This window comes from Vanellus vanellus, assembly GCF_965231255.1.
Source record: "Vanellus vanellus genome assembly, chromosome: 17".
Classification (NCBI taxonomy): Eukaryota; Metazoa; Chordata; class Aves; order Charadriiformes; family Charadriidae; genus Vanellus; species Vanellus vanellus.
Window position 1 is genome coordinate 5568977 of NC_138922.1, and position 23870 is coordinate 5592846.

Sequence of the window (23870 nt, forward strand, 5' to 3'; positions counted from 1 at the left end):
GTGCTCTTACTTATCCTGCAGGATATTTTCTCCCAGCATCCCCAGCCCTGTCAGTGGTCCCACTTCATCCTGAAAGTACGCGTGTTCTCTTTGAGGGGAAGGAGCTAATTAAAACCAGCTCTCGTGGTGGAGAAAAGCAATGCCAGCCTCTGCAGCACGCCATCCTGCTGGCATCAGAAACGCCGGCAGTGGCCTGTGCAAGTGCAGCGCGGTGCCTCTGCGCCTCCCCAGTGTGAGCAGCACTCCCCACCGCTGCTCCCCACCGCCTTGAGGGTCCTGCTGCTGGAAACCAGCCCTTCCCATGGCAGGAGCGTTGGGGTTCTCTCTGCCGAGACAGCTCTTGCCCAGCTGTACCAGTCATTGCCCAGGCTGGGGTTGGGGCATGTCGCCGGAGGAGGGTGTAGGATGGACAGATTGTAGAATCACAGAATGGTTTGGGTTGGAAGAGACCTTAAAGACCATCCAGTCCCACCCCCCTGCCCTGGGCAGGGACACCTCCCCCCAGCCCAGGTTGCTCAGATGCAGTCAGGTCCCCGCTGCCCAAGGGGAGCCCGGCTCGGTCCCCGATCTCTGCAGTGTATCCCTAATTCTGCTGGGGTGGGGTTTGACATATGGAAGGTAAGAAGGGGATAGAATCTCCTAGTGTCACTTGCTTGTGCCTTTTGAGTTTTCCTTTCTGCCAAGCCTGCAGCATATCCCTGCCCTTTACTTGCCACATCAGACTTGCCCAGCACTTCGCTGCCAGTGGACCACGTCCCTGCACAAGGAGTAAGGAGGGAGCCCGGGCAAGCTGAACCCTCTGCACAGACACAAGGGGATCCTGCTCGGTGTTATCCCATGAAAATCCTGCCCCTCGATTCAGGTCACCTCCTGGAGGACGGGGGGATTTTCACATTTGAGCCAGTAAAGATGATATTTAAACAGTTAGACGCCAAAAGGTCCAGGGCATTTCAACCCACCCTGTCCCTGCAGCGTGAGATACAAACCAGAGTTTGTTCCACTTGTCGAGCAGGTAGAGACCCGAGTTCTTGAGTGCAAGTCATGCTGGAGTGCTTTGGATAGCCGCTGCTTCTGGGAGTAATTGATACCAAGCCACTAAATTCTTTCAAATATCTATTCAGCGTGACATCAGTGCTGGCACTAGGATGTCTCTGTGTTGTTCCTCCCACCACTGTCTGCTTTTTCACTCTGCTTTTTGCAGTCCAAAAGCCACTAGTGTTGCTGCTGATTGGAATAAAACAAAACGCGGAGTCCCATCGGAGACTTAGGATCATTTAGAAGGGGGGGGGGGGGGCGGGGAATAGAGAGAAAACAAAACCCTGGAATAAATTTCACTGCTTGTGGGAGATGAGACCAAAAGCCCTCTCCAGAGCAGGTGCTGTGTGAGTATGGGGAGTATGGGTTTCTCCCAGTCTCGCCGCCGGGCCAAGCCCTCCTCCTCACACTCCTCAGGGATTTCATTCTGTGCTCTGTCTTGGATGGAGAGAGAAATTAAAAAGGCTGGTGACTTCATAAGGAGGGAAAGGGGTCCATTAGCGAGAAAGTTAAAACCACCAAACCCTTCTGAAGAAGCCCATAGTGAATGCCAAGGTAACGTTTCCATAACAGGTGACATTCCAGGATGACTCCTAGCTCAACAATCAGTGATGATAACGTCTTTTTCTCTAGGGAAGGACTCCGATTCCTTTCCTCGCCTGATGTATACAGCCTTAGTTTCCAGACATCTGCCTACTTCATCTGTTCTCATTGCTGTAGTAGCACCAACAGCCAAAGCGTGTGATAATCTGTCTCTTGACACCGTGCCTTGAAATGGTAATTTGTTCCTCAGGCCTCAAAAAAGGCCAGACCTGCAAAAAAGGCCAGACCTGCATGCTTTCCTCATCCCCATGTCCCGGGGCCGGCCTGTCCCGCTGGCGGTAGGGAGGACTTCATCCCCCCTGCTTCTAGCCCAGCGCTGCTGGTGGATATCCGAGCCCGACCCAACGGCCCAGCTCTGCGGGAAGGTTGTTCTCAAATTGCTCGCGGGGCTTTGACTGATTGGTGACAGTTTTGAAGGTTAATCTTTGTGTAAATGCGTCTGCCCAAGGAAACAGAAAACAACCCCCTTGCTTTTTTTCCTAGGGGCCACGGTGAAAAAACTCGGAGTTATTTTGTAGGTTGTGAAATTCGGGGTTGATCTACAGCAGTCCTTGAATTGCTGCAGCGTGCTTCTCTGACTCTGGAGGAGCTTCCACATCTTAAGCGTGCGGTAAATCTTTTTGCTGGCCTCTTGAGGCAATCTTGTGCGGTTAAACACTTTGGTCTGATGAGAAGAGCGAGGGGCCAGGAATTAGGGAGACAAGTGAATGTCTGTGAGACCGCAAAAAAAAAAAAAAAAAAAAAGAAGGAGGGCGCTTTTGAGGATGGATCCAGCATTTTTGCTCGGACTGCAGTGCTGAGGAAGAGGGAGGACAAGGGAGGAGCTGGGTGTGTAATCGGATAAACAGCTCTCTGTGTTTTCAAAGTGCTTTGAGGGTGAATGAAAATCTTCAGAGAAATGCGTTTTGCGCCCGGCGTGGCTGTGAGATAAAGCACGTACTTCCGTTGTGCCTGTGTGAGCAGAACAGGCACAGCTGTTGACGTGCCACTGTCTAAGTAGCTTCAGATACAAATCATTATTTAAGAAGCAATTTTAAAGGGCTTATTTTAAAGCTTTCCCACCCATGCGCACCTGCTCTTTCTCTATAGTAGCTTCTTTAATTTCTGATGTATGGAGTGCCGTGAGGATTATCACAGAAAACACTAGTAGTCAAGAAGGGGAGGAAAAAAAAAAGCATTGCTCTTTCTGTATGCTGTCTCCTGCTTTCCCTGTCTAAATGCTGCCTGTTTTGGCAGAGATGTATTTCACACCCAAGTGAGCTGGGGCTCTGTGAGATGTAACTGTGCGCTGCAAAACGTGGGCAAGGACTCGAGACAGCAGGAATGCAGAGTCCTATGGGGGCTGATCCAAAGCCCGCTAAGATCAGCGGGATGCTCTTCCCTGTCTGCAGTGGCCTTTGAACTGGTCCCATATTTATTGTGCTTCAAATAACAGTGATTTGCTGTAGGGCCCCGGTGCATTGAGCTGCAGAGTTACATCAAGCCCTTTTATTGTGGCTTGGTCCAGCAAGGTACAATTTCCTGAGGATAACCACATACCATACGATGCCAATTACACTGATTTTTCTGTTGCTGTCAAGTACTGACTAATAGTATTCAGGCTCTGCTAGTTATAGAGGGTGCACACTGTTCCTGTGATATTTGGCTTCCGAACCAGCCAAATTTTCTGGAATTCCTATCTACAAAATTATGAATCAAATTGAAGGATCAGACGTGTTGATGCTATGACTCCTGATTGATGCAGATCTATCCCAGAGCTGTGTGTGGAGAGTCCCCATTAGGTCTGGACCCTACTGAGAGGCAAGTCCCTCCCAGGATGGAGAAGAGAGGCATGTGGTGCGCTTATAACAGAGGCTATAGGAGGGCATGGACACCGAGGGCACCTGCTTGAGGCTGGGATGGGGTCTCGCCCCCATACCTCTGCTGTTAATAGACTGAGCTTCTGGGTCATGTTGGATCTGGGCAGCCTCCACTTCCATTTGTATGTTTCTGTAATTATAGGTGTAGCAAAGTGCTTACAAGTGATGCTCTCCCCACCCTATGCGCGCAGAGCCGGGCCCTTGAGCCCTGCTCCCTCTGTGCCGCGTGTCGAGCCGGGGTTGCCAGTTGTTAACAGTGATTCTGACACACTGCTGTTCTTGAGGTTTTTCCAGTGTAATGGATGCAGAGAACATAGAAACTCCCTGTAGCCCAATATAGCTTTCTGTTACAGGAATGATGAAGGACAAATTGTTCCTCCCTGTGGAGGTTTTAGGTGCTGTTATTTACAAGGCTCTTATATTCCCCTGGCTGTGCTAAGCTGGTTTGGCACCTTGCAGCAGGAGATGCTTAGAGGCGGCGGGGTGATGCTAAGCAGATGCGATATAGATCTCCGGGAAAGTCTGGGAAAATTCCTTGGATGAAAATCAGTGCAAGCGGCTTTTGATTGTCTCACCCTGACCCTTTACCCAAAGCATACGCTTGCTCTTTCCAGGACTGAAAGACAGCTCTGTTGTCTTTGCTGCTGATCCACCAGGGATGTTAACGGAGCTGCCGCAGAGCAGGAACGCGGTGCTTTTGCTCATGTGTGCAGCCATATGTCTGTGCTGAACACCGCACGCCTCTGCCATGCACTAAAGGGCTACGCAGTCGCTCTGCCGATCACTTTCACGCTGACACGACCACGTGTGTATGCGCACTGGTACATATCCACTCTCCTACGTGGTTATTCCGGTGTCCATAGACAACTTTTACTTTCCCCATCAGTGGGCATCGGCAAGTCCCTTCCACCCTCTGCCACACAGACTCTCTCTGCAGCCCCGAGAAAGAACTACAAGTTCACAAGAAGTACGTAAATAAATAAAATGGAGACAGAGAAACCGCCACAAGAGTGCCGCCTCGCACGGTGCCAGAACAATCCTGTTCTGCAGCCCCCACCAAGCTTCAGCCTAAAGAAACATCTGCCATTTAACTCAGCTTGGGCATATTTTTCTTTCGTTTAAAAGAGCACCCTTATAAACATCGCTGCAGCTCGGGGGAGCCGTGCCAAGGATAACTCAGCGTTGTCCTGCCGCTGTGAGAGGGGCAGGCAGCGTGCTGAGCGGTGTTCGCGTTTCAGTTTGCCTCCCGGGGCTCTGGTTTGCCCTTAAGCTCACCCGGGAGGTGCCGGACCTCTCGGGGCTGAAGCTGTCTTGCACCACGGCAAGGAGAGAGCTCCGGCTCAGCGTGGCCTCGGGCAGAGCTCTCGGGTCTCCCTGCTTGTACCCCAACATGATTTACCCCTTTCCCCAACCAACCTGGCAGATCCTCTCTCTTCTTGAAAATTATTTTGCTCAGAAATAAAGAAAACATAGAACTGTGTGTTAGTTTATGCTAAAGCGAAGATCCAAGAAGTATACAGCATACTGCTGCATTGATCTCAAAGGGCTGCAGTAAGGAAAGCAAATATTGTGAGCTTTTCTTTATTGATGGGAATGCGGTGATACTTGTTCAAGATCCAGACCTGGGATGGGAGCTGAGGTCCCTGCAGGAGAGGCGGAGGGGACACCATGACACGCTGTTCCTCCTGTTGGGAGCTGAGCGGTTCGAGACGTATGGTCTTCTGGAGGGGTTTGCTAACCCGCAGGAGATAGGAATCCACAGCCCTTCTCCGTCCCTGTCTGGCAGACTGTTACCCAAAGCTGCAATAGTCCTTTCCTCCATGCACACCATCTCCTGTTGTTGCCTCGCAGCTGTGCCCAGAGGTTTGCTCTGGTCTGGTGTTCCCAGCTGCTCCCCAGAGCCCCACTTCTGCGGCGTGCTGAGCTGCAGCGGGGAGTAACACCTACAGATGCTCGGAGGCTTGTGCGGAGAAGCCCCATGAAAGGCAGTTTTTACAGTTTCTAAACCCACCAAAGCTAATTTTCAGGTGTGGCTGGTAGGCTCAGACTGGCTACGGGCAGCTGTGGTGGGTGGTAGCGCGGCACTGGGTAGTGCCGTTGGGTACTTTGTTGTCCCAGAGCTGCAACTCCAGCTTGCCTCTCTAAGGAGAAACAACTGCATTTAGCTAATACTGTGGTCACCTGACGTTAGCCTGCTTTCCTTAGCCAAGATATGCAAAGTGATAGCTAATCCGTTTGGGCAGCATTTTTACGTGTCAGTGATGGATTTCCCTGGCCAGTCAGAGAAGCTCCAAACGCGCCAGTGCAGCTCTTCCATAAGCACATGTCCAGAGACATCCATTCTTTTCACCGCAGGGCAGAAAGGCTGCTTTATTATTCATCGGGGGCGGAGGTGGGGGAGGGCAGGGATATAATTTATCAGCACGACTCTGTAGGCAGCTGTATAACGTGGCTCGGGAGGGCAGAGCCGTCCCCCGGAGCTGTTAGCGAGCGGCACGCACAGAGCGAGGTCTCTCCTGCCACAGAGACATCTCCTGCCGCTTCCTCACCGAGGAGATGAGACGACATGTGCCGTCCATGTACGGACATCGGACGCCACGGCACCAGCTTTGTACGGGATTAAAGCCTCTCTGTTGTAAATACCTCTGCTTTTAACATTAGCAGCTGAAATGTGTTGTTTGTGTCAGAGCTGCTTTTGAAGTCATCGGCCACCTTTGTGGCCCCGCTGTCCTGGACATCTGCACAGGCTTTGTAAGGGGTACTCGGTGCCGTGGGGAATTTATATCCTAAATAGGCAAGAGGGAGAAAGAACAGGCAAGTTAGCGACGAGAGTCTTAAACACAGATAAATTAATTGGCTGGCCTAGGTTCACACAAAAGTCTGTGTTGGAGCCAGTTTAATTAAAATTTCTTCAATTTCAGCCAAGCGTCTTCAGCGTGTCCCCACTGCTCCCCTCTGTTCTGTGGGGACCTGTTGATTTTCCCGGTGTGGGGAGGGCACAGGAACCATCCCCTGTCCCGGGGAAGGGTATTTAGTTGTTCGGGTGTGGGGATATAGGCCGGGCTTTTGCTTTTCACCACCAAGGCTTGGAGGAGTTTTTTTTCCTCCAAGGAAAACGGCTGAAGCAGGTATTTGTGATTCTTAAAATATCCGAGATAATCCTCAAGCGCTCCGAACCCAGGTATCAAAGCCTATGGACTTCTCTTTGCAGTCGAGGATATTAACAGTTTAGGGTTCCTGTAGAATGGGAGAAAGATAACTTTTAGGTTTCTGGTGGTTGAGTACAGCTACTTCATGCATTGCGGTCGAACTTTTTCCTTTAACCTGGACAGGGAGTCAGGGTGGCAGCTGCATGGGTGGGATGGAGCCCTCTCCCGGCGGGGCACGGCCATGCCCCTTACCTCCTAGCCCAACCTCCCTGGGCAAGGGCGACCATAAAGAGCAACTACAATGGGGTCTGCATGAACGCAGAGTGTCCAAAATCCCATGGCTGATCCTGCCGCACAGTGCTTTGGTGCTGGTTGTGTTCTCTTAAAGGTTATTTAGGTTTTAGCTCCATCCGTTGATCAGGGACAGCATAAATGAAAGCTCCTCTCTTGCTGTGGTGCAGAAGCGTGGCAGCATCGTGTTCTGTGACAGGTTGGCCCAAAGGCAGATCTTTTCAGACATAGGTTTCAAATTGAGGAAGAATTTTTAGGCAGCAGAAAGCAAACCAAGCCCCAGCAGCTTACAAAGATGTTTTCTTCTTTAATTAGCTAAACTAAATTGTAATCAACCCACCAGCTAGCACTGCTTAATGAGGGATCGCTAAATGGGAAACTGCTCTTACTATTTTTGGACCGTCAAGAAAAGCTGGGGACACGATGATGTTTTAATGAAGCCAGATGGCCAAAGCTGCTGTACTGAAATCCAGCCATGGAGGAGAAGGCTGGAAAAGCACAGGAAGGTTCAGCACAGGCTGAACCTTCCTTAAAGAGAGGAAACACGTCATTTTCTAATGCTCCAAGGACTGGAAAGCTTTGGAAATTCCACCTTATGTTGTATTGTTTTGTACTGTTTCTAGTGTGACTTGGGGTAGACCTTGCATACGAATACTGCAAGTCTTAGTAAGTGGATTACTTTATCATTCACAAGATCATTTGCTATCTTGACTGTTATTAATGTGGACGACTGAAGTTCACATTTAATGGAGTCAAAGGGTAAAAAATATTTTGAGTGGTTCCACCCCCAATGTTTTTTTTAAGGTAAATTGGTACAACTGCATTGACCCCAGTCGAAGTCAACCTGTTGTATTGTTTAGAGACTTGGCCCTGTGGTTTTTCTTTGGTGAGCTTAGTTTGCATGAAATAAGAGATTCACAGCCTCAGTTGAAGACACAGGATAGGCAGACTCTGTGCAAACTCAAACGTGTATTTCTTCCGGAGATCTCAGCCTGAACTGTGATATATCTCTGCGTCAGTCCCGGGCTCCCGGCGTGGTTTGGCCCATAACCTTTGTAGTCAGATGTTCTTTTCCACGGGCTACCTGCGCATTTCAGCCAACGGCGAGTGGGACCCCCCTGCTGCTCCGCTCCTGCCTGACTCCAGGTTTTGCTAAATGTTGCTAAATTATCTGAATATTTTGGCGATACACAAGACGAGGATGAAATCCGCAAAATTCTTTTCCTCCCCTGACTTCAGTGGAGTTGCTTCTCTCATTTGAAGTCAGGTCCAGCATCTCCGAAGTGGCCTGGGCTGGACTGCTCTCCTGGGGCACCTCGCATCCCCTGGGAGGTTGTCCCGCGAAGGCAGCTGGGTTGGTGGCTGCGGGAGCTGCTGGGGCTCGTGGCACGCTGCGTCTCGCTGCCGTAGCCTGGTTGTCCTCCGTACTGAGCTCTCTCCAGTCCCTGTTCTGGACACAGAACAGAAATTTGCCTCCAAGGGTATCAGAGAATACTGGTGACTCACCAAGCTCACACAGACATTTTGGTTGCAACAATTCTGTTTGTAAAATGCTTGCAGTTAATGAATTAATTATGTAATGCTCTCCTCTGAGCGGTAAACTGTAAAGTAAACAAGTACCCAGCAGGAGACTGGCTGGGTGCGCGTCCGTTGGCGTTTTGAATACACACGAGCACAGGAAAAGCCGGAGCGCGCCATTGCTGCTCCGGTGTGCGCATCAGGTTTGATAGCTGAAGACAGACAAGATTTCTTGGAAAAGAAAATTTTGGAAGGTTTGGTTGATACATCGGATCGCAAAACATGTGGGTACCCTCTACCACTCTGCTGTGGAAGAAACCTCCCCCCTTTTCTTTATTTTATTTTTGAGGCATAGTGATGAAGAGTTAGAAATCTTTGTCAGAGTATTTGATCTCGCGTCCTTACTGGTCACTCATGTCGCTACCTTACTGGTGCTCCTCCTTCACTGCTGGCATTTGCCTTTCTCTCCCACAAGGATTAATTTACTTTGTGCTGCCTTTGGCGTACCCGAAAAGACAGGTCTTGGATGTTTTGTGGCCTGAGCTGCGGTTGGGGCCGATGAACGAACTCTGTTAAGGGAGTCACAGGATGGCTGTGGGAAGCGGGTGATGCCTGAACCGGGCAGGACAGTAGTTACGGTCGGAGCTGCTGTGACACATCCCGTCTAGTCCCGTGTCAGTGGATGTTTCACTCTATCACTGAGGCAGGTTCTTTCACTGATTTTTTTGTATATTTACTCTCACTATGTTATTTTATCCTCTTCCTCGACAGCTTTAAACTAGTAACAGCAGCTACTTGACATGTAATTAAATCTAATGACAGTTAAAATTATGCATGCCTGAGTGTTTTGGTCTTTGAAACTAAATTTATGATATTTGCGCTTTCTCCTGTGGCAAAAACATGAGCTCTCCTCGCAGACAGATGTCTTCCCAGGTGACGAACATTTGGGAAGACTGGATTGAGCAGCAAGCCTTCAGTTTACATATAAAACTCTGAATTTATTTTTTTTTTTTTATTTTTATTCTTTTATCTGGTGGACTCCTTGATCTCAAACGAGGGTGATGGGGTGTTTGTTCCTGGGAAAGCAGAATAAAACCGAGCTAAACTTTCTCTTAAAACGTTTACTGCGCCGATGGCATTTGAGCAGCTGCTGCAGATTGGCCTCAAAGCTGCTCGGGGAGAGTTGTGTGAGTCGCAGCCGCGCATCGGATTTACGTGCTTTGTCCTATGGCTTTCAGACCTGTAGCATTTTATGGTTGAGAGCTGCTGGAAGCGTACACTAAGTGAAGCGAAGTAGCTTTGGTCGTAGCATGTCTAATGTTGTATTTAAGTAACATGAGAGCTGATAAATTGAGGAAAATCTCCTATTTTTAAACCAGAAATGGCTGGACTGGGTTGAACCAGTTTTGCTCTCGATGCCTTTCTGCACAACCGGCGTGTTTGCTTCTTGCGTTGCTGCTGAGCGTGAAGCTGGTGACTTATCATGGCTCTGAGGTCTCTTTCCCGAGTAATAAAAGTTAGTGAAGGGTCTATCGCTGTAAAACGTAGGTTATTTTCCCTCATATGCGTTTCTTTGTTAATATCCGCAGTGGATTTGTTTGCTGCTTGGAACTCGCTCAACAAGGTGAGATTTTTTTCTGCAATGTTTGCAGTTAGCTTTCAGTTTTACTACACCGAAAAAATGGGAATCAGCAACAAATTGCCTGGTTTTGCTCTGCCTCTCCTTTTCCAGCCCACTTTCGAATATGGCTCTCTATTCTTGCAGCATGATTTGTTCTCTGCTATTACACTGTCTCCTCGATTACCTTGATTCCACCACGTTTCTGGTGTGCCCAAATCAGTACCCTTAACTGCAGATCAGGGGCAGCGGGGCGTAAGCAGGGCTTACAGCTGAGATACTGAATTTGGAGATGCAAAAGGGATCAGAGTCATTTAGAACTGACACTTTTTTCCCGGATACGAGAGCTCATGCAATAAATAGATGGCGTGGATCCCCATGCAGAGCTGGCCTGGCTCCAGCTGTGCATGAGACAATATTTAACGTGCCTGGGTGTCACTTTAAAGCAAAGCTGGCCAGGTACGAGAGAGGGTCTGATATTTTTCTTCCAAGGGATGCTCCAGTCTTGCACCGGAGACAGCTGGAGTTTGATCTGGATGAGTAGCAAAACCCGAGAGAGAGGGTCTCAGGGTTTGATCGTGCATCATTGTGAGAAAAAGGAGGAAAAAAAAAAAAAAAGGCCATTCTGAGTGTGTGCTGCTGTAGCAGCTCCTCTGGGTGCTGGGGGAGGCTCGGGCATGGCGATTTCAGCCCCGTGCGGCCGTCACGGCAGGTACAAGTGGGACAGCACCAGAAAGAGGGATGTTTTTTTCTAAGCAGCTCTGGCAGGGTGCGGAAATGCTCTCCAAGATCTGTTCAGCCTTTGGCCTCTCCTTTTAATGCCCTCAAGCAAACACCGAAATGAGGGGTTTCCTAGCAAGCAGCCCAGAGAAATGAAGGGAGATGACCTGCTGATCTGGAAACCCCACCTCTCCCAACCTGGCCACGAACTGAGCTGGTGACCTACAGCGAAAGAGCTCCTTCTGTCCCCGCTCCTCACCCCGCCGCTCCTGCCCATCTTGCTGCTCTGAGCGAAACGAAACTGTCCGTGTTCATTTATTGCCCAGATCCTCTTCTGAGAGCACGTGCCAAGGTCTTCCTGCCTGCTTAGAGGTACGCTGAAGAATTGCTGCCCTGGTTGCCTGCCAGGGAGCAAAGTGGGACTCCCGCACGGGTTAAAAGGGTGGCCCAGAGCAGCCTCATCTGGTGCCTTTGGGGTCGCCGGGTTGCAGGAATGAGGAGGGGGCTCAGACCAGACACGGGTGGTTGACCAGCTGAAATCGGGCTCCATCAGCAGGCGAGGAGGAAGGTCTGTGCCCGATTGCTGCGACTCTGGGAGTGGGAAGCGGGCAGAGGGTGGGCACTGCGGCGCTCTCCACCGTGGGTGCCCGCCCCGTCCGGGCAGGGTTCGGACAGAGGGACGCACAGCGCGGTGAGCAGCTGCTCTCTGCTTTGCCGCTTGAGCTGCGGGACTTTTTGTAAGAGTCCTGAGGACTGAACAAAAGGTACAGGGGGTTTTTGAAATTAAGTGTAAGCAAACCGATGAATAAAACTTCGTCTCGAAGCGAGAAATTGTGTTGTTTTGCCTCCTAAAGGCTGAAATGAGACAATTCAGTATTTGGAAAAAGAACAGAAAAGAAAAATAAAATTTCCAGGAGGATTCTTAAGTTTCTGGGTGGATTTGCAGATAGTTTGGGTAAACACAAACGTCATCGTTTTCTGGCAAAGACACAATCCAGCTGCGAGCATTGCCTGGTCCCAGCTGTAGTTCGCTGCCTGTTTCAGCCACCAGAGTGGGTACCCGGCCTTCCCTCGCGGGTAGGAGCATCTCTGGCCTGGCCCTTTTTGGACACCCTGCCACGGTGTATTTAGAGCTGTACTTTCTTTGAGTGTTGAGGTATTGCTAAATGTTCCCTGGCTTAAATTAGCAAAAAAAAAAAAAAAAAAAAGAAAAAAAAAAGTTTTGACTTCTGCTACCTGGAGTTCATCCGGTGAAGTCCAGTGTGTGGGGCACCGAATGCGCCGGACGTGGGGGGTGTGTGTGGATTTTAGACTTCAGGATGATGAAAGAGCTCCTGGCGTCAGCCCACGGGGAAGAGCGAGCTGGCAAATAGGGTGCTGGTGTAGGGGCATGGTCTGAGGTGTGCAAGCACGTGGCCACACGTACGCGCACATGACGTTCACATTGTTTTCAAATTTTGTTTATGCAAAGCTCAGCTCTTGGATCTTTGACTGATGATAGGTTTCTGTGAGGGGGAACAAACAGGGCGCAATAACTATTTTATAGCTACCGTTAACCAAGCAATTAATCTGTGTCTTGGAGGAGGCAGTTCCTTCTTCGGACCTCGCTGGCTGCTCTGGCTCCCCCATTTACATTCCGCAGGCTCTCGGGCTTGAGGTGCTGTTTGGTTTCAGGAAGAGGACAGCTGTCTGTTGTTTGGGATCTGAGTGCGGCTGATGCCCCGCAAATTCAGTTGGGGATGCAGAGCTTTGGCACATGGTGGTGTAAGCTGCTCAGAGCCTTGCTTCTACCTGTGGACTTTGAATAATATCCCCTTATTTTTGCCTGTGCTGAGTGGTGATGGACGTGAGTGTTTGAAGGAGCAAAAAAAAAACCAAACCAAACCCCAGCCTGGGGTGGAAATCAAAAGGCTTGAATGAAACATCTCATCATTCAGAGACCACCCAATATTGGCAGTAACATCACCCGCAATCGTTCCCTGACTTGCCGGTGTCTTTTCTCTTGGCTTTGTTGTGCTGGTTTGACAAACGCCCTTGCAAGCCCCTGCTGAGAGCACAGCACAGGCCTCAAAGGAGAAATGAGACTGCTGCAGCCCAGGGCTGAGGCTGTGTGTCCTCCCGGGGGGGGCAGGGACCACCCCCCCAGCGTCGAGCCCAGCTCAGCTCCCAGGGCACAGCAGGACCTCTGGCATGGCCTCGCTGCTCATGCTGCACCTACAGAGCCACGTGGGCTTTTTGCAAATATTTATTGGGGGGGGGGGGGACTTGGAGAAGTTAATCAGAGCAGTAGCACTGGGGACAAGGGGGGTTGACGGATTAACTCTGGAGACAGGTCTGCTCCCCTGTCTTTTGGTAACTCTTCTGTACTGTCCTCACTGGTGTGTAAAGCCTGGATGAGTTGAGACTTGCAAACCGCCCTCTCATTTTGACTATCTGCTTTCAGAAAAGATGGACTGTGCTTTCTAAAGGCTCAACCTGCAGCAGCTCTCCTTCACGACGATGGGGACTGCTCGTGCTGAGCTTGTCTGGCTCTTTCTGAGCAAGGAGAAGTTAAAATTGCAATTTCCAAATAAAGGAAGCCCAACTTTACATTCTGGTCCATGATAAACACCGGACAATATAACTGGAAAACGGGTTGATGAGTACAGCAAGCCTTTTCACCTCCCATCCGTGGGCTCCCTCTTCCTTACAGTGGGGGGAACGCTGCTTTACTCTCTCTAGTGGGCTTTGACTAGCGCGTCTCCAGCCTGAGGAGGGTCTGAAAACTAACGAGTGCTGTCAGTGTAGGGAATAGCCAAGTATAATGGTATTTCTGCCCCTCTGAATTCAGGAAGGGGCTAATCCTGAAGCAGGACTCGCTGGTCAGTGTCCTGCACCGCAGGCAGGGTGCAGGTAAGGCGCCCTGAGCCCCAGTACCGCTGCGGACGGTGTGCGTGGAGGCGGTTGGGAACACAGGGTGAGGGTTTTCCAGTTTCAGCAACAGTTCAGCGTTAAAACCGCATGCACGAGGGTCCTCTTTCGTGACATGTGCAATCTTCCCCATACATAACAAACCCATGCATGAAAAAGGCAATTTCTTTTCCAAGCCTATCACTCCGGGAGGCGGGAAGCAGAGCTTTCACTGTCCCCACGAGTGATGACCATTTAAAGGCCTTGAAAGGAAATAGGTGGTTAAAACCTAAATTCAGTTTCTGTATAAGCAAACGGAGTTCAGTGCCAAATGGCGAAACACACTGCAGTCCTGAATTTACTCGTAAGCATTAATTTGTTTCTAATTCTGTAACTTGGTTAGAGTTGTGTTGGCATTGCATCGTTGTATCCTTGCTAATGAGGTAACGGGGCTAATGCGAGCAGAGGACTCCTGTCCGGATGTTGGCAGCATCCCAGGGATGGTACTTTTAGAGTCATTGGAGAAGCGCCAGGCACCACGGAGGATATATTTATACTAATGATGCTTTGTCATCAGTGAAAGCCAGGACAGGCAAAGCGTTCTTGGTGTATGCTGGACTGTATTCGCTTTTTGTAGAGGTACAGCAAAATGATCTGTGAACAGAACGAGCGATCTCACTTTTGCTTTTATAATTGAGATTATTAGGGACTTGAGAGAGCACAGCTTTGCCCCTTGGAGACCACATCTCCTCACCCCCCTTCCTCTCCCTCTGTGCTTTCCTCTTAGGCTCGGTAACGTAAGTCTGGTCCCTCAGGCTGGATGTTGCAGTTTGTTGATGGATGCCCTGAGAATAACAACATCAGAGGTTCCTGATTCCTCCCTGGAGGAGGGCAGAGGGTAGATATGGTTCTCCAGGGCAGATGATGCTCCCCCACACGGGTGCTCGTGTGTTTGGGGTCAGTGCATTAGGGGATGCTGAGTGTTCCCTGACTGTGGCACTGTCACGGGAATCCTGTCTCGTTAACACAAACTGTAGTGTAACTCCACTACAGACACCTGTGTGACTGGAGACTCAAGCCCAGTGCATACATGTGAGTATGAGGTAGATGTGAATATGACCAAAACCAGGGCAAACACCCCTGGATAAGCCTCATCCAAGTCGTCTGTCTAGTCCTACCCCAAATTCAAACTGAATTGCATGTCACAATCATCAGCCGCTTTGTTTTTATTTCATTGCTTTCAGTCCTCATACAACTACAATTTTAACGTTACTGCTAAAGAAAAGAAAGAGCAAACTACAGCCATTCACGGGAATAAGATAATTTTAAACTCTGCGAGGCAGCTGATACTATTAAAAAACATGGCCCTGTTATAGGCTGTCATTATTGATGGCTACTTGAGGAGACATACACTATAAAATATAAAGATAAAAAGCAAAAGGCTATTTAGATCGATGTTCAGCTGGACGTTGCTAGCATCAAATCAGTGGCGCTGAAGAAAACGAGAACAGACATACGGCACAGCCTCTGGACTAAATGTGTGCACATTACGGATCTGCTAAGGCTTTGCCTTTACAACGTACACTTTAAATCAAAGCAACATTGAAGTCAATATTGATTGTTCTTGGAGATATATTTTACCTTCAGGCAGTGCTGTTTCCCAAAGGAGCGTGAGCAAGAACATATGTCTCTGTGCAGTGCTGACTGCTCGTGGACAGGGATCTCCCTGAAATCCTCTGAAACCGATTCCTCCTTTGGAAGTACCCACTGCTGCTGCTAAGGGACCGCTGTCTGTTCTTCAGGTACTCCCGGTAGTTTTTGGTGAGCAGGGTGTAGAGGAAAGGGTTGATACAGCTGTTGCTGTAGGTGAGACAGGTTGTCAGATAATTAATGTTCTTCATCACCTTGGGAGATAAAGGGAAGGATTCATAATACTGGAAGAGGAGCTGCCATATCCAGAAAGGCAAGAAGCAAGCCCAGAACACCAGCACTATCGTGAAGATTAAATAGAGCACCTTTTGATTCGGCAGCCGCTTGGTCTGCTTGAAGGATGCTGTTTGCGACACCCAGTAAATCTTGGCTAATCGGATGTAAAGGTAGCCAATGATTACCCCCGGGCCCACGATGCTGGTACCAAAAAGGATGGTGAGATAGACTTTGTAGGACAGCTTGCTCCAAGTGGGCAGGCAGATGCTTTTGTTGTCCCTTTGCACAAGCTGGATCATGATGAGCATTGGGAGAGTGAGCAGCAGCGATACCAGCCAGATGACAACAGCAATGGCTTTTCGGTAACTCTTGGACCTCTTCACTGTGTCCAGGGGCTTCAGCACAGCAAAGTAGCGCTCTGTGCTCATGACTGTGAGGGTGAAGATGCTGGCGTGCATAGTGAGGAAGTCCAGACTGAAGAGGATGCGACAGCCAATGTCCCCAAAGTACCATTTCTGAATGAAGTAAGTCCCAACGATGAAGGGGATGGTGAGAAGGTAGAGCAGGTCCGCCAGGGCAAGGTTGATGATGTAAATATACATGGAGGCAGATGATCGCAAGTAATGGCACATCACCAGCAAGGTGTAGACGTTGCCTGTCACCCCAATCACGCACATGAGGGAGAGGATCGTCCCGATGGTGCAGATGGCGATCATGTCCTCCATGGAACCGGCGGCTGGCGTGCCGTCCCCGGTGGCATTGGTGGAGGCGTTGAGTCTGATTCTGAACAGGCTGTCCTCGCTTGTGTCTGTCACCGTGTAGGGGGTTGCAGAAAAGTGGCTTTCCAGCTCGTCGGTTAGGGACATCCTTCTGGCCTTTTAATGCCAGAGGCTCTGTTCATGCCACGGGGGTCTGAAGATCTGTTCTTTCTGCCCTGAGAAATGTGACTGCTGGGAGACGGTGAACCATTTCTTAGCAGGGTCTCATCCAAGGAAGATCTGCGTTCTCCACTAGAGGAAAGACATCAGAAACCAACATATTAGAAATCTGCCAGAGCAACACAAATTGTCATTTACAAGTTACCTGTCCCTGAGTACGTATCTGCGCTGTCTGCATGTACCAAAAGTCTTCTGCACTGAGGCCACTCGTGTAAGATTCATGCTATTATTACAAAAGCACAGCTTTGAGGAATGACATGTCTTAGTGTGTCCATGGAAGAGACAAAAGGGTTCATATGGATCACTGGAATCCTTAGAGTTAGTTTGGGGTTGGGGAAAAAAGCGTCCTTCCTAAATTCATAACAGCAGCTTGCAGATCTATGAGCATGATTGCTTAAACTTCTATTCTGTGTGTGTGATACACTCAAAGTCCTGTCCAGCATTTCTGCAGTGTTTTCACAGAGCAACTTCCCTTGAACGAGAAGCTCCAGCTATGTCCTGACTGGCAGTATCAAATTGTAGTTGAGTGGCGGTGGGAAAAAAAAGCATTTTCTGTCTATGGAGCATATTGTAGGCTGCACTGGGGGTTTTATCTGTCTGTAAAATCAGGTTTTTTTCATGCGCTCTGTCAAATGCAGTCCCACAGATTTTCTTGCGTCCATGCATAGATACCTTTCAGACAGACCAGTCTGTGAACCTGTCCAAACAGCCTCACGCAGCGAGGTGTGAGGTTGCTCTGCAGCGGGTTAGGCAGGTAGGCACTCTTTGTACGTGGGAGCGTCTGGTTAGCTCAGGCTCAACACTAAAATCATGACTGCGTCGCTTCAAATTTATACTAGCCCTGGGTGTAGGTAAAGGGAGATCAAACCGACATGAGAAAAACACTGAAGAAGTAGATAAAATGCACAAATTTTAAGGCATACCCAAAGCCTGTGCCAACCTAAAGGTCGCTGCACACAGAAGTGCATTTGCACTATGTGTTTTATGGAGCTCGGATTGTCTCTTTGTTTGGAAAATGCCGCGAGAGGGGCCGCTGGACCACCTTGTCCTTGCAGGGCTCAGCAGGCAGAGACTTCCCTCTGCCTCATTCCGCTGGGCAGGTTGGGTTTGTTTTATCCCGGGAGTTTGCTGAGCTTTGCAGCTTGTCCCAGTGCTTTCAGCGTCCCTTTGCCTCCACACCAGCTCTGACTCCTTTGCCCTTTCTACCCGCTTGCTCCTTGGCAGCAGGATTACAGCACCAGGCCCTCCTCTGACTGCCCTCGTGTCAAAGACCCTGACAGTGACCTCCGTAGTGCTAGAGGATGGACGATGTCCATCCTTTTCATGATTTGCCCTCATCCTTTCTGCTTCCCATTACCACCTGTTGTGGGTGATGGGTGCTACGGAGATGTCATGCAAAAACTCTGCATAAAAGAGTGCAGTCCAGTGCAGAGCGAGAATTCTCCTCACTTAACAATTGGGATAGGGGTGCAAAAAAAAAAAAGAGAAAATACACAGAGCCCATCTCCTGCCCAAGTCCCTTGGGTACACGCATCCGAGGAGGAGAGGTGAAGTGTGGTCCTGCAGTGGTCGGTGCTCCTTTGGGACGTCATTCCTCTGGGCTGGTCTGCAGCACCTTCACCAGCATCTCAGCTTTCCCAGACCTCGCAAACCCAAATCTGCCTCCTCCCTCCCCTGCTGTGCTGTGCAGTCCTCTCCTGCTCGGCTTTTGGGCACGTGTAGCCAGCCTGTCCACGCACCGACTTGCTCTTTTCATCGTCTGCTTTATCGATGTTCATGGACGAGCTGTGCTGGCAGCAAAACTGTCACACGTGAAGGAGATGTTGGTGCTCGGGGAGCTCTGCCTGCTCCTCTGCCACACGATTGCCGGCACACTTAGTTGGAAACGAATGGCTCTGCATGGGATGCTCCAGCTAAGCCCGGAGCTGGTCACACACGCAGCTATCAAGCTCAGTTGGATTTGTGATAGCTCGTTTTCAGGAGCACGTTTCCACGGCCCAGGTGCTGTGTCTTCTTGCAGCTGCCTCACTTTGTGTTCCGAGCGCTTGTAGCAGATCCGTGCCGTGCCGGCGCGGTTCCCTGGCGTGACAGCTCCCGCCGGAGAGAGCTCAGCGCGCCGCGACTCCCCGCTCCGCTCCTCTCCCGCTGAACCTGCGTTTTGCTCCATTCATAAAATTACTACAGCACTAATTCCAGTCGGACGCTTCACCTGCCTCCAGACAGAGCCCACAGCTAAGCAAACCCTCGCTCCTAGAGGAGGAAAATTCAGCGAACTGGGGAAACCTCGTGTCATTTTAAAGTTACTGTCATTGCTGCGCTTGTACATAAAAGCACGCACTCACACACATGCACGCACACACATACAACAGAGAGCTTGTTATTCCAAGCAGCCATTCAAGCGTCTTACGGTCTAAGCAGTTTTCTCAGCCAATCCTGCCTTTCCCTCTACATTATCATCACACAGGAGTACCACGCACATTCCAGTAGCTACAAACACAAACGAATTCCTCCTGCTCAAACCTCGATTTTAAATCCGGCAGATGAAGTTTCCTACAAGAAACAAAATAAAAATGAATCTAGTAGTATTAAAGCTGGAACTTAAAAAAAGGAAGAAAAAAGGGGATAAAAAAAGAACAAAAGAGAATCCTCCTTCCTGGGCAGACAGCGAGAGATCCCCGTGCTCCGTCGCATCTGGGAAGGCAGCGGCAGGAAGGGAGCGTGCTACCTAGCCAAGTATGTTTGAAATCTGTGCGCTCTTAATGCTCTCATTCTCCTCCCTTCACTCACGCCTGCTATTTCTGTTACTCGGTGACGTTAGGCATAGCGTGGTTTTGACCGCAGCCAGCGAAGAGCCTTTTTAAAGCAGCAGCATTTTGATAGCCGTGGCTCGCTTAGCCGGCTCCCCCCGCCTGGCCGTGAGCCAGCCGCGGGTGCAAGATGTCAAGGCTGTTTTCATCCCAGGACCGGTGATACGAAAAGCCATCCCACCTCTCCTTACGTCGCGTTGAAGAGCTCAAACGCCTAACGTTGCCGGAGCAAAAGCGTTGTGTCAGGGGAGAGGGGTCGGCTCAGGGAGGGTTAAATTCCTGCGGGAGGGTCGGCTGCCCGGGGAAACGGCAGAGCCCCTCGATTGGGAGATCAATTCCAAAGTGAAGCCAAAGTTTATTTGGGTTGGACGGCGTATTAACGGACAAATCTGTGCGGTGGTATCACGCACCACAGCATCTGAGATATTTCAGGCTGGCGGTAACAAAATGTTAGGCGGGTTGTTTGGGGTTCGGCTGGTTGCCTTTCCCCGGCCATACTCAAGGAGGGCAAAGATGGAGCGAGATCAGCCGGGCCCCTGGAAAAAACACGTGTGTGAGGAAGGGGCTGGCGCTGAGAAATGCCAAAGCTAAATTCAGGATTATTTTGTTAGCAGCTGAATATTGTGCTGGTTGCTTGCACACGATGGGATTGCTCTTCCTCCCAGTTCCCTGCTTTAGCTCTGCGGATCTCGGGGAGTCACTCCTGATTTATGCCAGTGGGAAGTAAGGAGCATCCACCTCTCTCAGGGTGTCTCCTGCTGGACATGGGGGTGTGGGAGATGCCTGTCCACCCTGTTGCTTGCTTTGCTGGTTTGCGTTTGGGCAGCCATGGCAATTTGGTGATGCTTCCCAGCGTGGGGCTCCTGGGAGGTGGCAGTACCGGGCACACCAGCCGGCTCCGGCTCATCCATCCCACATTGCTCTTACTAACTGAGAGCTGTTTCCTCCTCTAACTCATTCCCTGGATAATTGTATCATTTCTTCCGTGTTCTCAACTTTTACGCCCTGCTCTCCGTGTGCTTTCAGATGCACGCTGTGTCTAAGGTCTTGTCTTCCTGCAGCGCAAACCCAGTTCCGCTCGAGCTGCGCAGCGTGGCTGTGGGAGCACCGGGAAAGCTTTGTGAGCACCGGCTGTGGCCGTCCCTGCAACGGGGCAGCTCATGTGCAAAGCGGGGTCCCTCTGAGGTACGGGCTTTTGAGCGTGGGGAGGACTTGGGTTAGGAGCAAATCCTCATGCGGAGGCTTGGTTTTTGCAATGAAAATAGATTTTACGTTAGCAGCTCTAACGAGGGCTGGCTGAGCTCTAAAACTACAGCCCAAACACCCTCAAATGTACAGGTGCTTTGCTCTAAAGATTTTTTTTTTTATTTTTTTTTTTAAATCTGCATTTTGTGGCTAGTCCCTGGAAATCTTTGGAAAAGTGTGAGCTGGAAGCTGCTTCTCACGCTGTTTTCCAGGCAAGATGGAGTTGCCCACCGACTGCATGACTCCAGCCAGTGGTGGCGGTCCCTTGGCGAACACTGAAGGTGAAGCCATTAGCAAAACGCTTTATTTGCGGGTGATCCGCTGGGAGTGAGGTGGTCATTCCTGTGGCAGTCTCCTCTTCACATACAGAGCCGGGACAACCTGCTGCTGTCCTTGAATCCCCTTACTATGGTCTGCGCGCAACTCAAAGGGTGTGTGGGCACCAGCCCTGGGCGACTGCAGCGATGCTGGCTGGGGAGGTGGGTGCCTCTGCTGGGCATGGCTCGGCCACGCCGCTTCCATCTCCAGCGTTTGGTAGGTGTGTGCAGGTCTCTCTCCAGGCACCGACACTGGAACTGTCCCACTCCTCTGTCACCGAGGTGCCGGTTGGGTTGGTATTGGCCCATGCCAGGGAAAGGAAGGGGGAATGGGATGGGGAGAGGTTTCTGGCCAACCCATCGGTTTCCTGGACCGGTTGGCCCCAACCTGGTACTTCCTTTTTTGGTGTTTAAACCTTTTGAAAAACATTATACCAGTGTGTTTATCAAGAAGTCTCAGTGCCCACGGGGCTGCCATGAGGGGAAGCTGGACTCCCATACGGTCTGTGTCCTGCTGGAGTCGTCAGAGGAGGTGTCTGGAGAGGCGTTCGAGAGCAGCGTGGACAGTGTCAGGTTCACGGCGCTGGCTCACAGGGTTGTTTGTGGTTATAGTTTTGCTGTTTCTGTTCCCCTTCGTTTCCTCATCAGTAAAACAGAGATTGTTGAGCTCACTTATCTCCCGGTGCTCTGAGTTTCAGGGTTTTTCACATTTGTCAGATGCTATTAGAGCTGTAGACAGGAGTTCCAGCCCACACGATTTGGACTAGGAACTGCACAGTCAATAACAGATGAAGGTAGAAGTCTTTTGAGATATGAAACAGGTCTGTTTAATCATTCAAACAACATCCACTGGTACGGGGCTCGAGTTCTGCATAGGAACCTTCTGAAGTTACTGCAAAGGTAATAACCATTGTTATTCTATTAAATACAGGGCAGGTAAGACTCCCTCTTTCCCTTTGATATAAGGATTTGTGTCAGCGCTGTGTGAATCTGATTGTGTTTGATTACTGATTGCAACCTCAACCGAACCACTCAAATCTCTGGTACCTCTGGAGCTGGGCTATGCACCCCGCCAGCTGTGCACCCCGCCAGCTGTGCGCCCTACTGACTGTCTGCTGCCTCCCCGTTTTGTGCAGGGCCCCTTCGGCGTATTCCACTTTTGGTGGGGCAGTTTTGAGACCAGGTTTGCCAGCAGCCGTGGGCTACTTTCTGCTCTGAGCTGGAAGTTTAAGTTTGTCTACATATCACATTTTTAAAATGTAATAAATTGCTGCTCCCTCTGTGTAGGGGAGGGGTGTGTACAAATGCAGCCAAAATTGATAAAAGAAAAGAATCTCATGAATGTGTCTGCATTCTTGGTCTGGGTCAGGTCTAGAAACATGTGCAAGCTCAGGGTAAGATGTGATTCCCATTCGCCTGACTTGGTTTACTCATCTCCATGCGTGACCCCCTTTAATACCCAGGGGTAGGTGTGATATAGCATACGCGTCTCCGCTGTTATCATGGGCGCACAGAAATTCAAATTACTTTATGTGAAGCTGCCCTGATTTTGGGCTCAGCCCAAAGGAGACCAAACATTTGCAGCATCATGCTGAGCCCGGGTCGTCCCGGCGCCACGCTGGCAGCCAGGAGCGCACGCAAATGGCAGCAGCCATTCCTGAGAAGGAGCATTGGTGAGGTGGCTGTGACCCGCCGTGCAGGACATGGCAGTCCCCCCGGTCACCTCTTGTTCCTAGAAAACTTGCATTTAAATCCCTCTGTTCCAGCACTCATGGTCTTTGGACACATGCAAATGTGATATCCAAATTCCCAGCTGGTCCCCCAGTGCTTTTTTCACTCTTCCTGCTATCTGTCCCCACCAGTGAAAGAGCCACCCAAACTCGGCCAACGCATTTGGAGACTTCACAGAGCTTTTTTTTTTTTTGCATTTTTTGTCTCCTTTCTTCCTGTTTTTTTGCAATATGAAACTTCACTTGTCCTTTCTGAGTCGGTACGCCTTTGCTCTTTGGCTGCTTTGTGTGGAAGTGAGACGCCGGGGGCTGAAATCACCAGTTTATTTTCCCTCGTCCGGGATCCCTTACACAGATACCGGGTTTATAGCTGCTCTGCTCACCGAGAGTAGTCATCCCTCGCTGAGCTCTCGGTCAGCCCGGGAGGATTTGTGTGTTGCCATCAGCTTTTCCCCTGCACGGGGGTAAATTGCATGGACAGCTCGAGGACTGGTGCTGAAAGGGGACTGAGATACTGTCCTGGGTTCTTATCTACCATGTCTGGTGTTTCTGGCCCAAAAAGTGTCACTGGCCAGGGCAGGGAAAGCAACCCGCATGTTCTCTGCTGGTGCCCTGGAGTTGGGGTGGGAAAGGGCAGAGGGTTCAAGCTCTGGCTCCGTGGGATTTGCAGGTAACACCTGCACTATCTCCAGCCCAGGAGCATGGTTAAGGCTGGTCCTGGAGGGATGGAATGAGCAGAAGGGGCCAGAGATTCTCCCAGCTTTCCTCTTGGCACTGCTCTTCTGTTTCTAATGAACTGTTGCTCCTCTCTGTCCTGAATTCCATCTTGCTATTAGAGGGATCCCTTCAAGATCACACAGATCACCTCTGTTCTTACACAAGTTACAATTTTGGGATTTCTATGAGGTCCAATGTTTGCTATATGGTGCTGGGAGGTGCTCTGTGGTCCATATGGGAATGTGGTGGGGCACGATGGGCTAAACTGCTCTCCCAGACTGATGTGGTCAGGGGCTGGTCTCCACAATGTGGGTTGTCCCTTCGAGTCAGATATATTTTACAGACAAACCATATTAGGAGAAGATGTTATTCCATCTCTGCAGCTGATCTGACTCCGACCCTGAGCTCTGGACAGGCAGACAGGATGGCATTCGTTTTCCTGTGTGACATGCATGAGTGGGATCATTTGGCCTCCGTTTTGGCAGCCTTTGACATTTGCAGACCGGTC

General features: G+C 50.2%; 1 protein-coding gene across 1 annotated transcript; it reads right to left on the reverse strand.

Annotated features, from left to right (window-relative positions):
* Window positions 1-14902: 14902 nt before the first annotated feature.
* LOC309678805 (urotensin-2 receptor-like) lies at window positions 14903-16615 on the reverse strand. Its single transcript, XM_082491970.1, has one exon. It carries the CDS (start codon window positions 16472-16474, stop codon window positions 15326-15328), a length of 1149 nt encoding a protein of 382 aa, XP_082348096.1. The 5' UTR covers window positions 16475-16615; the 3' UTR covers window positions 14903-15325.
* Between the last annotated feature and the right edge of the window lie 7255 nt (window positions 16616-23870).

What these genes read in the sequence shown, in the direction of transcription:
- LOC309678805 (XM_082491970.1), bottom strand. Translation starts at nt 16,474, where the DNA reads ATGTCCCTAACCGACGAGCTGGAAAGCCACTTTTCTGCAACCCCCTAC.